At 39.2% G+C, this 13,055-nt stretch overlaps 1 protein-coding gene across 1 annotated transcript in view; it reads left to right on the forward strand.

The window, feature by feature from the left end:
- Positions 1–13,055, forward strand: part of SLC9A1 (solute carrier family 9 member A1) — a 1,681,881-nt gene that overhangs the window by 689,668 nt on the left and 979,158 nt on the right. Inside the window, 1 exon segment of the mRNA XM_044084290.1 lies at positions 12,660–12,910. Coding sequence (XP_043940225.1) covers positions 12,660–12,910 — 251 coding nt within the window.

Genomic DNA, 13,055 nt, shown 5'->3' on the forward strand with positions numbered 1-13,055 from the left:
TTTTCTTGCCTCAGTGGTTTACCGGATGTCAGAAAGTGAATAATTGTATTTCTTGTGAAACAGATACATAGGGACTATCATACTTTGTGTATTCCTTGTTTAGGGCCTGAGCACCTTGTGCTAGATTCAATAAGCGCATAAAGAGAAGGTTAGATTGTGCCAGGTTTAAAATGAGAAGCGCAAGGACAAAGCAGTTAAGCCTGGTTCTTAGAGGTGGTTCGAGAGACTTTGTTATTGCAGGATGTGGCCTCTCAGGAGGCAGGTCAGGCTGATGGGGCTTCTCAGGTTACTATACCCCTCCCTTCCTAGGGTGGTTAGGCCCTCTCCTTCTGTTTCCAAGGCTTCTCCCAGAGGCAGGCCAGGTTTAGCTTCAGTTGGTGTCACCCCTAGTTCTTCAGGAACTGTGCCCAAGAAGCATATGCTTAAAATGGCAGAAGATTTGATTACTTTGATTAGGTTCTTTGCCCCTCCTGATAAGAGACCTAGGGTGGAGCCTGAGCTAGGGAGTTTTGAGCAGGCTTCGATGTTTCAGAGTCTTGAAGACTTGCAGGAGTATTCTCCTTATTCTGATTCTGATGTGGATGATTCTACTCCTTCTGCTTCTCCTCCTGAGGATTTTTCTTTTCAGAAACTCTTCATTCCATGAGGGAGCATTTCAAGTGGGAAGGTCAGGACTTCTCTGATTCCAGAAAGGCTTAGGGAATTTTTCTTTTACCCAGCATAGGCCTTTGGCTATACCTCCTGTTTTGGATGTGGTGGAGGATGTTTTACAGAGGCTTCTCTTAATCCTGATTCTTTGCCTGAAGCTCATAAGTATCTTTTTTAAGAGTCTAGTAGGCAGACCAGAAACTGTTTTCAGGGGGCCTAAAGGTGTTAAGGCTTCTGTTGTCAAGACAGATAGAGGCCAGGGCTTTGATAGATGGGGAAAAAAAGTTTATACTTCTTTCTTCTCTAGCTATGAGGCTTTTGATTGCCAGTTTCACATGTTGAAATACCAAAACTATCTCCTTTCACAATTGAAGTCTAGGTTGATGCTAAGGTATTGATTGTAAAGAGTTACAAGATTTAGTTCATGTTTCTGAACAGGTGGGTAAGCATTCTTTGCAATGTGGTTTTGATGCTGTACAGGCCGGCTGAGGGATCAGAATTTATCTGACCATGTTAAAACAAGGATTTTAGATGCTCCTTTACAATCTGATGTGTTGTTTGGTTCTCCTGTTGAGGCAGTTTTAAAGAAAATGGAGGACAAGGCTAAGTCTATGCAGACTGTTAAAGATTTTTGCAGGTTCAGCCTCCAAAGTTTAGTAGAAATTGGCCTACTAAGGGGACATATCCTTCTTATGATTCCCAGTCTAGGGGTAGATCTAGACAGAGCTCAGGGCTCAGGCCTAGGACAGGGAGTTCTGCACAGTCTTCGGTGAGGGCAGAAACAGACCCAATGACTCCCTTTTCAGCTGCCAGAGCCTTCTGGCAGCACCTTTGGGAGGAAGGCAAAGAAAATTGGAGTTTAATTACCCAAGACAGATGGGTATTGGATATCATACACCACGGTTACAGGTTTTATTTCCATACCTTGCCTCCTTTCAAAGGCATGCCAGACGTTCCTCCTCAACAAAGAATAGAGGCTCACCAAATTTCTCTGTTACTCCAAATAGCCATTCAGCCGGTCCCTATGCCAGAAGTGGGACTAGGATTTTATTCTTGTTCCTAGTACCAAAGAAAGGGAACACGTGGAGACCAATTTTGGACTTATCTATCCTCAACACTTATCTGGACATTCCCAAGTTCAAATGTTGGCGTTACAGCAGCTTTTACCTCTGCTGGGCAAAGATCATTGGATGGTAACTTTGGATCTCAAGGAGGCTTATCTTCATGTTCCTATCAGACTGAGTTGCAGGATGGGACTTCTCATTATCAGTTCTCTGCATTGCCCTTTGGCTTATCTACCCAGAGTGTTCACGAAAGTTCTGGCTCCAGTGATAGCTTCAGGTTAAAGGAATACAGATCTATCCTTATTTATTGCCTGATTCTGGCTCAAGGAAGGGACTAGCTTCTTCATCATTTGGATTATGTGATAGCAGTGCTAAGATGCCTGGGGTATTCTGTGAACGAAATAAAGTCCAGTCTAGTACTCTCTCAGGACATGTGCTTTCTGGGTGTGAGACTGAATACAGCATCCCAGATGGCCTTTTTGACCCCGGACAAACAAAAGAATCTTTCCCTTTACTTTCATCAGTTGTCTCATCAGTCCAGGCTGACTGCAAGGACAGTCCTTCAAGCCTTGGGGTTCATGGCATCTTGTATTCTGGTGCTTCCCAATGCCAAACTGCATATGAGGAAGCTACAGTGGTATCTCAAAAATGTATGGACACAGCACTGCCAGGATTTGGACACTGTCATTCAAATAATACCTTGCATTCAAAAGGAATTGTTGTGGTGGGCTCAGGAATGTCACCTAAACAGTCTGTGACCCGCCAGAGGCGAGTCAGATTCTAACGACAGATGCCTCAGACAAAGCTTGGGGAGCTCATCTGAATGGAAAGTGGATACAAGACAAGTGGCCTGCCAGACTACAACATCTACATATCAACTTGAAGAGATGTTAGCAGTCCAGTTTGCATTAATAGCTTTAAGGATTTACTTCTTCCAGGGCAGGTGTTGATTCTAACAGACAACACAACTGTCATGTGGTACATCAACAAGCAAGGCGGAACACATTCTTATCCTCTATGCAGGCAAGCAATGATTTTGTGGGAGACTGCTCTCAGTTTACAGCTAAATCTTCAGGCAAGGTTTCTGCCGAGCACAGAACTCCTTAGCAGATGTGTTGAGCAGACAAATTATGGATCCCCACGAGTGGAAATTGGATCCTCATGTATTTCAGAAATGACAGTGTCATAACTCCAGACATAGATCTGTTCGCTTCTCCACTAAACCACCAGCTGCCAAAGTTTTGCACAAGAAGGTTTCATCCCACAGCTTGGAAAGTGGATGCTCTGCTCAATTGGAGCAATCTTCATGTGTATGCCTTTCCGCCTCTGCCTCTCCCAAAGGTACTACTAAAGGCCAGACAAGACAAGCCAAGGATGATTTTGATAGCTCCAGATTGGCCTCGACAGCATTGGTACCCATTACTGAGAAGCCTCCATGGCCTTTGCCTCGATTCCACACCTGTTGTCTCAGGAGGACAGTCATTTGCTCAATGTCAAGCTTCACTCTCTGCACCTAACAGCCTGGCATATTCTGTTTTGAACCATAGTGGGCCTCCTCTTCCACAGCAAGTTTTGAATGTTATTTTGGAAGCTAGAAGGCCTAGTACAAGGAAAGTGTAAGATAAATGGAAGAGATTTTTATTTTGAGTGCAGCAAAGGATTTTGATGTTTCTGAGCCTAATTTAAGTGTGGCTCTTCAATATCTTACTGAGTTACTGGACAAAGGTTTGTCCTTCTATTAAGGTTCATGCTGCAGCAATTTCGCTCACTATGATTGTGACCTACCATTGTTTTCTCATCCTTTGTTCAAGCAATTTCTTAGGGGCAAAGAATATAAGACCCCTCCTACTCCTGCTTGGGATCTCAATTTTGTGTTGGAGAAACTCACTCTACAACCTTTTGAGCCTGCAGCTACTACTGAATTAAAGTTTTTGTCATGGAAGACTGCTTTTTGTTGGCTATTACCTCTGCAAGAAGGGTTTCTGAGTTGCAGGCCCTTATGGCGGTTGAGCCTTTCTTAATTTTCCATAAGGATAGGGTATCTAATCCTTCCTTTATGCCTAAAGTGGTTTCTAGTGTGGCTTTAAACCAAACTTTTCATTTGCCTACTTTTTATGCAAATCCCCAAAATAAAGGGGAAAAGATTTTGCACACTTTAGATGTACACAGGCAGTTATATTATTTGGACAGAACTAAAGGGTTCAGGCAGTCTCAGCAGTTATTTGCTTTGAGTTCTCAGCGCAAGCCTGTGTCAAAACAAACTAAGTGGATTGGGTTTTGCATTGCTTTCTGTTATTCCCATCATGGCAAGGAGATTCCAGCTGGGATTAGGCCTCATTCCACTAAGGCTACTGCCACTAAGGATATTTTGGAGGCAGCTACTTGGAGTTCAGTGCATACTTTCTCTAGGCATTATCACCTACCACTTTACTCTAAATCCAGGGCTGGTTTTGCCACTGCTGTTTTGCAGGGCATTTTGGCAGCTCCTGCTTCCTTGTAGTTTGGCCATCCTCCCTTACCTCTGCTTTGGGATTCTACCTGTAAGGACTGCAGCAATGTGAGATGAAGAACATAGTACAGTTTTGTACCTACCATAAATGTAGATGTTCAAGATCCACGCTGTAGTTATGTGGGTTGGGTTGTCACTAGGGTGTATATTGTATATATTGTACATATTTGTAGTGCTAGAATGGTTGGTTGTTTGTTTGCTGTCTTTTGGTTTTGACCTTTATTTTTAGGGTCTTCTGACATCTGGGGCAAGAAAAGACTGAGGATATGACGTTGGTCCTGCGCATTTGTACCCTGACGTTCCTGATGTCAGTCAAATCGCCAGCCTTATACTTTGATATTCGGGCTGACCGAGGACAGCGGATTACCCAAGTGTAAGGACTGCAGCAATGTGGATCTTCGAACATCTACATTTATGGTAGGTACAAAACTGTACTTTACAATTGCATAGCCCTGGACATCTAATCGTTTTAACATAATTATAAATATATAAGTAGGGACCATCATTGATGAATCTACAAACGTGACATGCTCCACACTTGTTCATTTTAGAATTTTTAAACACATCGTAATTATTATGCTGTTCAAATAGATTCTTTAGATTTTTACCTCTACTAAAAGTTATTTTAACTGTGTTACCTATTATGTCCCTAAATTCTTGATTTAATTCTAAAATACTAGACCAGGCTTCTTGCATAGCATTAACAATTTGTTGAGAGCAGTTGTTAAAAGGTAAAATAAAAGTGTCATGTCTTGAAGTAGATGGTTTCATGTTTGTATTAATGTTAGTGGCAAGAGAAATAATTGGTTTGTATAGTGTTCCTTTTGGTTAAAATTTCCCTACCCATCTCTTGAACAATATCCATAGGGTATCCTCTAGCCAAAAACATGTTAATAATTGTCTCCAATTCATTTTCAAAAACTAATTCATTACTCACAATTCTGGACAGTCGGACCATTTGTCCTTTAACTAAATTCTTTTTTTGGTGCATAGGATGGCAACTATCAAAATGTAAAAATGAATTCGAGTATGTTTTCTTCCTGTAGATACCTGACTCAAACTTGTTACCATCCAAGCAAAGCGTAATGTCTAAAAAATTGACATTATTATCAAACACATGACTAGTAAATCTTAAAAAGTTTGTAGTTTTACCCAAAAAAGTGATAAATGCATTAAATTCATCTTCAGATCCTTTCCAGAAAATAAGGATATCATCTAAAAAGCGTAGATATAACAAAACTTTGTTCCAAAAAGTGCTTGTAATAACATGTTCAGACTCCCAGTAAGCAAGGACCAAATTAGCATAAATGGGGGCACATCTAGCCCCCATAGCTACCCCCTTAATTTGTCTAAAAAAATCTTTGTTGAAAAAGAGAAAATTATTCTCTAACACCAATTCTAACATCTCAGTAAGTAAACGGTTTTCAGAACTGTTATCTTGATTGTATTTGTTTAAACATGCTTCAAACATCTCCAATCCTTGGTCATGAGGAATGACTGTAAATAAATTAACAATGTCCACAGTAGCCATTAAAAATTTAGTTCTAAAGTCAAAGGTAGTCATGAATTGCCTGATGATGTCAAGACAGTGCAAAGAATCTTTTATAATGTAGGGAATGGAATTCAAAATAGGTTTACATTTAAAATCAATATAGGCAGCCAAAGGTTCTGTCTTAGATCACTTGGCTGACACTATAGGTCTAAACGGGGGATGATTCATGTTTTTATGAATCTTGGGGATCCCAAATATGGATGGGGGTGGTTGGAAATTCAACTGAGATGAAATTATAAGTTTGTTGATCTATTCTCCCATCCATTAAGAATTCATAAAACAGCCAATCAATTTTAGTATAGGCTTGATTAATCTCATTTCTACTAACTTTTTGATATGTTTCATTGTCTTCCAACATCTTGGACATCCTATTGTTATAATCAGCATTAAGCATAATGACAACTCCCCCACTTTTGTCCGGTTTCATAATTCGATATTTATTTGTATCTGTAAGTTCTTTAAGACAAAATTTCTCTGATGGTGTCATATTACTCGTACTGGCATTATTAAATTTTAAGATTCTTCTAATATGTGATTCACATAACTTTTCAAAAATCTGAATCAGACAATTTTGTGGGGGTATAAAAGTACTATGTCGTTTCAGATTCAAATGTCTGTTACTTTGCAGTGGATCTCCTGTGTTGTGAAAAAATATTTTCAAATTTAAAAGTCTAGTGTACAATTTTAAATTTGTCAAAACCTTACCTACATCTAATCTAAATGTAGGTACAAAGGTAAAGCCTTTACTTAGTAATTGAAAATATTTATCATCAAATTTTTGACCTGTAAAATTATACAAATTAAACCCAGAAAGGGAAGAAACAGAACAGTCGTTCATATCATTATTTTGTAAAACTTCCATACCATTCTCATTCAGACTGTTCTCTATCACAGATACTTCTCTTATTGTCTGTATATCTAATATAGGATATAGAAATTCATTCTTGTTTGAACCCCTAGTTTTTTCAGTAACCACTTCTATAAAGTTAGAATTTAAAATGGCTATCTCTGCCATGAGTGAGTTCTGTGGGGTTGATTGTTGTAGTATCTGTGTGTATATTGGTTCTGGTTGCTCTGTTGCTCTCTTATCCGTTCCGATCTCCTCAGAGATGGAGGTTCTAAAAAAACCGGTTGAACTTCATCATTGAAATTAAAATTAACCTGATTGGTCCTGACATTGTCAATGTTGGGACTTAGTTCTTGTCTGTTACTCGTGACATGTTGTCGATTTTGAACTTGCATATTTTTGTATTCCCTAAAATGGGTGTACGCTTTATTGTTGATGTAATCCCTACTATCTCTTTCAATTTTGTTATTTTTAATATCCAAGCCCTTATTAATGTACCTGTCAATATCCTTAAAAATGTTTTCCAACCTGAATTTATTGTGCTCATATAACAAATCAGCTTTAATATTGCTATCTAAAGTGTTTAATTTCTCCTTTAAAACATTCAGTCTGTCATTATTGTTACGAATAATCAATCTTAATAAATCTAAGCCAGTTCTATCAAAGAGATGCAGTAATTCTGCAAATATTTCCGTGCCTTCCTGGAACCCATGCGGTAATTAATTTAATATTAGTACTGTTAACTTGAGCAGCTGACAAAATAAGAGCATCTACATGCATTTCTGAAATAAAAGTAATCTCTAACTCCGATCATTACAGTTATTTATAATTGTAAACCTTCCACGTTTTCTTCCAAAATTGCCATTTTGTTGAGGGTTTATTAGGGGGAGAGCAACATTTTGAGCCAAAATTGGGGACAGTTCAAAGGTTTGGATATTCCTAATTCTATAAAGCAATTTATTTGCACGTACCTCTCAACCTCTTAATGCTGGAAGTCTGGACAAGGTCAAATAAATATATTGGGGGAACATACAAGCAGTACTAAAAAATTGCTCTTGTATAAACTTAAGACAGTTGATAGAATAACAGGTCTTGCTTTAGCATGCATTTTTCTGAAGGTTATAACGTCTGAAACTCAATGTCTGTCATTATTTAGGGACTTCATTCCTAAATGATTTTGTCAGAAAACCACAAATTTTATGAGGAACAAACAAAAAATAAGCAAAAATCTATTCATTCTGCAAAAATCTGGACAATTGAGAGATGTAGTTCAGCCGGGGCTATCTGAGTTTGCTGCCCTTCCCCCCTTGCAAAATCATGGTTGAATGGAGCCTCCCCCTGCAGCCATTCCAATGTCCCATTCCTTTGTTATTTCACCCCATTTACTATAAGCACTGTAATGTGCATACTGCTTTACTTCTTCGAAGATTTGGATTTCATTTGAAAGTTTTATTTTGCATTTTACAGCACAGACCCTAATAGATATCTGCTAAACAAAGCAATGCAGTCTCATAATGAAAACAGACTTAGCATTAAAACTTCACTGCCCTTAAAACTCACATTCATTGAAACAGCATTGAAACCCACATTCAAAGAAAATACATTCTGCCAGAGGCAGATAAAGATTAACTTTGGGCTGTTTTCAAATCATAGGCCCCTTGAACACGAAACATACACATGCTCTTTGACTCACCTTCCTGATGGTATTAAATTATATTCCTTGTACAGTGCAGTACAGCTGCAAGAGGGCATTTTACATTTATTGTTTTGAACATTTTTTTCGAGTAAACAATGAAACAAAATGCATGCACCAATAATGACAAAACTGCCCAATTCAGAACACTTCCATCATAAAAGTCTACTCAAATTTACATTTCCATCATAAAAGTCTACTCAAACTTCTACAGTCCACTAGTATCAGTAAATATGCGCAATCTCTGAAGAAGTAAAAGTCATCTAAATAATTCCACATTAAAGAAATCTGTAACTAATGAAGATGTTGCTGCTAGCAACCAACTTTATATGTCATAGTTTCATCTACAAATAAAGTGGTTGTTGACCTTGAGGAATAAATTGCCCATGTTGCATTAAAAAAATGCTAAGCTAGTAATATCGCAGTAGGGAATGGATGGCAAACTTATAACAGGTTCATAGTTGCTAAGTATTTTCACCAAAAAGGACTGCAGTATCCACCCCATTTACAACACAGTACAGTATCAGCAATGCATCTACCTACTGTGGGAATAGAACCCACAGCCTTTCTGCATCAAGAGAAAGTACACTACCTGTTGAGCTATTAACAATGCAAGTAGACTCCCCATAAGCAGTACTAAACTTTTGTTCCTCCTGCAGCTCTCAGCTCCTTGTAAAATCTACTCGACACTCCGCAATATCTCTGAACTTTGCAGCACAAGAAATCTGGAAAAAGCCAAAATTTATTCAGGGGGGGGGGGCAAAAGCCCAAAAACCAGGGACACATTTTAAACATTGCTTGTATAATGTTGGAAAATTGCTACAATAAAATGTGTTACCACCATACATTTCACTGCCAAGTCTTGAACCCAGGGGAACCCTGTGCAAAACAGGCAGAGCAAACATACCACTATGTCAAATCAGTTGTTTTGTGAAAGAGAGGAAGACAAACTTAAATGACTACCATTTAGTGAATTCAGTTCTCACCATAGCTGTCAACCTCTTAGCACAAAACACCTGAACAAATATATATATATATATATATATATATATATATATATATATATATATATATACACATACACACACATATGGAATGCAGACTGATAGCTTAGTGTTTACCTATGAACATGTGTTTATTTCTTTGAATAGGAGATAAAAAGATTTGTAGTTGTCTAGCAGACACTTTCCAAGTGGATTGCTAACTGCATGATTTAGTGCTTACAAGTGATAAATCATTTGCCCTATGGGAATGACTGGTTGTAGTGTGTGCTTTACATCACTGTTGTGACCGCATGGTGTTCAGTGCATTTTTTCACCAAGCATTATTGCTTTGATAGGAACCCTGGGAGTTGGGCCTTTCTGATAAGACAGCACTCATTCTGAATTGTTTTCTGTATGTTCTGAAGCTGTTTTCACCATAGAGTAGACATTTTTCTCCAGGAAAGGCTGACACAGACAAGTAACTGGTGTTAAAGCCGTGGACTAAAACTAAATGCCAAGAAATGCATAATAGTGTCCTTGAGGAAGTCATCCACCCTTTGTAACTATCATATTGACAAAACACCCCTAAGAACTGACCCATTAGTCAGGAACTTGGGGACACACATAGAAAGTAATCTGGCCTTTGAAAATCATGTGTCTGTAGTAGTGAGGAAATCCATTCTATGTTGCACAACTTACAAAAAAAGGTATTGCATCTAGGTCCAAGGAAGTCGGTGTTCCACTGTATTTTGCATTCATCCGACCTATCATTGAGTACAGTGCCCCCTTTGGTATGTTCTTAACCAGGCAGATCCAGCAATTGGTATATCCACAGAGGTTCCTCACTAAAAGAATACAGGGCATAAGTAACATGCCCTGTGTATACTGCCTCATTGGTTTATCCTTTTATTCTGCCTCCTACAGGCTGTTGAGAGATCTATGCCTGGCATACAAGGCACTGTTAGACCTCACCGTGATGGATCTTATGCATATCTGCAAAACAGACAGCATCATAATTATCCATTCTAAAGACTTAAACCTTGCCTGTGATATAAATTGGACCTGCTGGAGAGACAGGTATGTATTCCAGAGACTACCCGTTTTCTTGAACAGGCTCCCCATCTTTGTGAAGCAGAGTTCCTCCCCATTCCAATTCAAATGGAACTTGAACAGTTGGATGGGGAGCAGGAAATTCATCGCTGGGTTGCCACCTATGTCGGTAATGGATACTGGCAGCCTTTAAATGATTCGTCTCCAAAGTCCCTGGTACCATAACTTTTTAGAGATTTGGTATGCATAACTAGGCATAAAAACTCCCTTGCAGTTGTTTGCCTAGTAAACACCTGTGGAAGTATGAATGTATGATTTACTGCATGAGATTCAGCCCATGCATTAGAAACAGTCTGTAGGGTTGTGTTTGTTGTATAGTTATTGATATATACTTAATGTATCAGTCTACTCGTAGATCCTCCTAGCTGATGTGTTAAAATTATCTTTCTCCCATCCCCATTGATAGTCTGTCTTTATTCATCTTAGGTTTTTGGAATCCTGTACCAGCCAGGGAAGAACATTTTTGGTGTCATCTCTCAAGTGATGCTTCTTGATTTGCGGAAGTGTGTTCACCACTGATAGAGGGCAAATTGGATTGCTCTGGATCCAGTGTTATTATTTATATGATGTTACATTGCTATGTATGCTACAACAGACTTGTGTGCAGCATCTTCCTTTTGACCAGGTGCTGATAGCGGTTAGCAGTCTCAACTTATGGACCCATCAGGGAGAGTCTTCTCATACATCAACTGATGTGACGAGAACGTATTCATTATTTTCATATCTGGTAGAATTACTGCTTCAAGCACAGACTATTGACATTTCTTTTTATGTTAAATTTTTAGTGTTTTTAATTAATTTTGTTAAATGTTAGACTTTTCTTCAGAATCAAGTCTGAAAATGTTAATGTCATAACACTACTCCTGGAACCTAGCAGCCATGGAATCGGTTGCTGCTGCTTTGTTTAAAAATAACTTGCAGTTTTAGACCTAGGCATCTAGCCAAAACTATCTACGGGTGCCTGTGTGTTTGGAAGTTTAACTTTTATGGTGGAAAGTGTAGAGTTAAGACACTGGCTTTAGACTGAATTTTAAGGATAAAAAATTATACTCAGTGGTGGTAAAAATAAAAAGGCCATGATAACCAAGTTATGGGAGGAAGGTAACTTTTAAGCAGTGTAGTGATTTTTTTTTCCCCTGTATGAATTTTGCCTCTTTTCCTCCTGACCATCAATGTCCCAGTCTGGAGGAGTAGTTTTCCAGGCAGATGTGAAGGTGCTTTGCTGCATTTCTCCCTGTGCTACTTTAGCTAGCAGATGTGGAGGTGTCTGTTCCATTTAATAAATTAATCGATCTCTTGGATAGAAATCCTGAAGGGACAACTTAATCTTGTAGCCTCAGCAGACAGGGCTCCCCCAATCAGTGGCCTGCACCATGTTGTCATAGAGGGAGGAGGCATTTTTTTTTGCCCTTTCCCCTGTCCTAATCCCTCCATCTGGTAGTGATGGCGGCACCTTGTCACAGCAGATATAATGTTGTCCACCTGATGTGCTTGTGCTGCCACATTGCTATAATGTTGTTCATCTGATGTGCATGTGCTGCCCATACCCAGCCTTAGGCATAGGCCAATTAGGCTGCCGCTTAAGGTGCCACTCCAGCAGGGGCGCTTTTCCAGTAATGTGGAAGGTATAGGTAGACCAGGATGGGGGACTGGGTGGTGTGTGGGGGGTGCTGTGGAGTGCTTTTGCCTAGGAAACCAGTTGACCAAATGCGGCCTATGTGCTGCCTCACTGATGTAATGTTGTCCATCTGATGTGTTGCCTCACTGATTTGGGACTCCAAGCTTGCATTCCTTGAGTCACTGACTTTTATGCAAACCTCTGCTTGTATAGGAGCATGGCTACACTGGGAACTGCCACTTTATTTCCCTAGAATGAACGAGCCAATCCTGCTTTCTCCCTCATCCCAGCTCTTATAGGTGCCTGAATTGATAAAACTCTGTTTTATATGCATCATAGTCAGGGTTTTATTCCTGTATGCTATCAGAGCTGGATTTAAGTAGTGTAGATATTCCCAGAAAAAGCAACACTAGGGATTTTAAGGGTGACTTGGATAACCTCAGTACAGAGTATACTTGATGACATTGAGCAATGTCATGTTGTTGTTAACCAGAAGGAAGAAGCATCACTGGGATTTACTTTTTGATAACATAGCTGAAAATCTGCTTCCATGTAGAATTGTGAAATTAGTAGGGCATGTAGAGAAGAGTAGATTTTATTAAGAAAACAAACTAACCGTTTTTATATTTTTCCAGGTGCTTTTTCATCTCTTTGAAGAACTGGCTGGTTATGACGAGTTGTTTGTCAGCGACATCTTTCTGGGCATCCTCAGCTTCTTTGTTGTAGCCTTGGGAGGCATTTTTGTTGGTCTTCTCTTTGGATTGTTGGCTGCTTTAACATCCCGCTTCACTTTTCATATACGTGTTATTGAACCACTTTTTGTGTTCCTGTACAGCTACTTGTCATACCTGTCATCTGAGATGTTCCATCTGTCTGGCATCATGGCGTAAGTAGAAAAATATGGAGCAGAATGTCAAGGAAATACTGCTTCTTAAATTTCTTACTGGTTTGTTTGCTTACAGAAACAGGTGAATTGTGACTCTGATACCTGTATGTTTAGGTTGCATTGTTGTACATATATTAGCATGTTT

The sequence above is a fragment of the Protopterus annectens genome, chromosome 1.part1, assembly GCF_019279795.1.
Source record: "Protopterus annectens isolate FY-2018-M chromosome 1.part1, PAN1.0, whole genome shotgun sequence".
NCBI classification, from domain to species: domain Eukaryota; kingdom Metazoa; phylum Chordata; order Ceratodontiformes; family Protopteridae; genus Protopterus; species Protopterus annectens.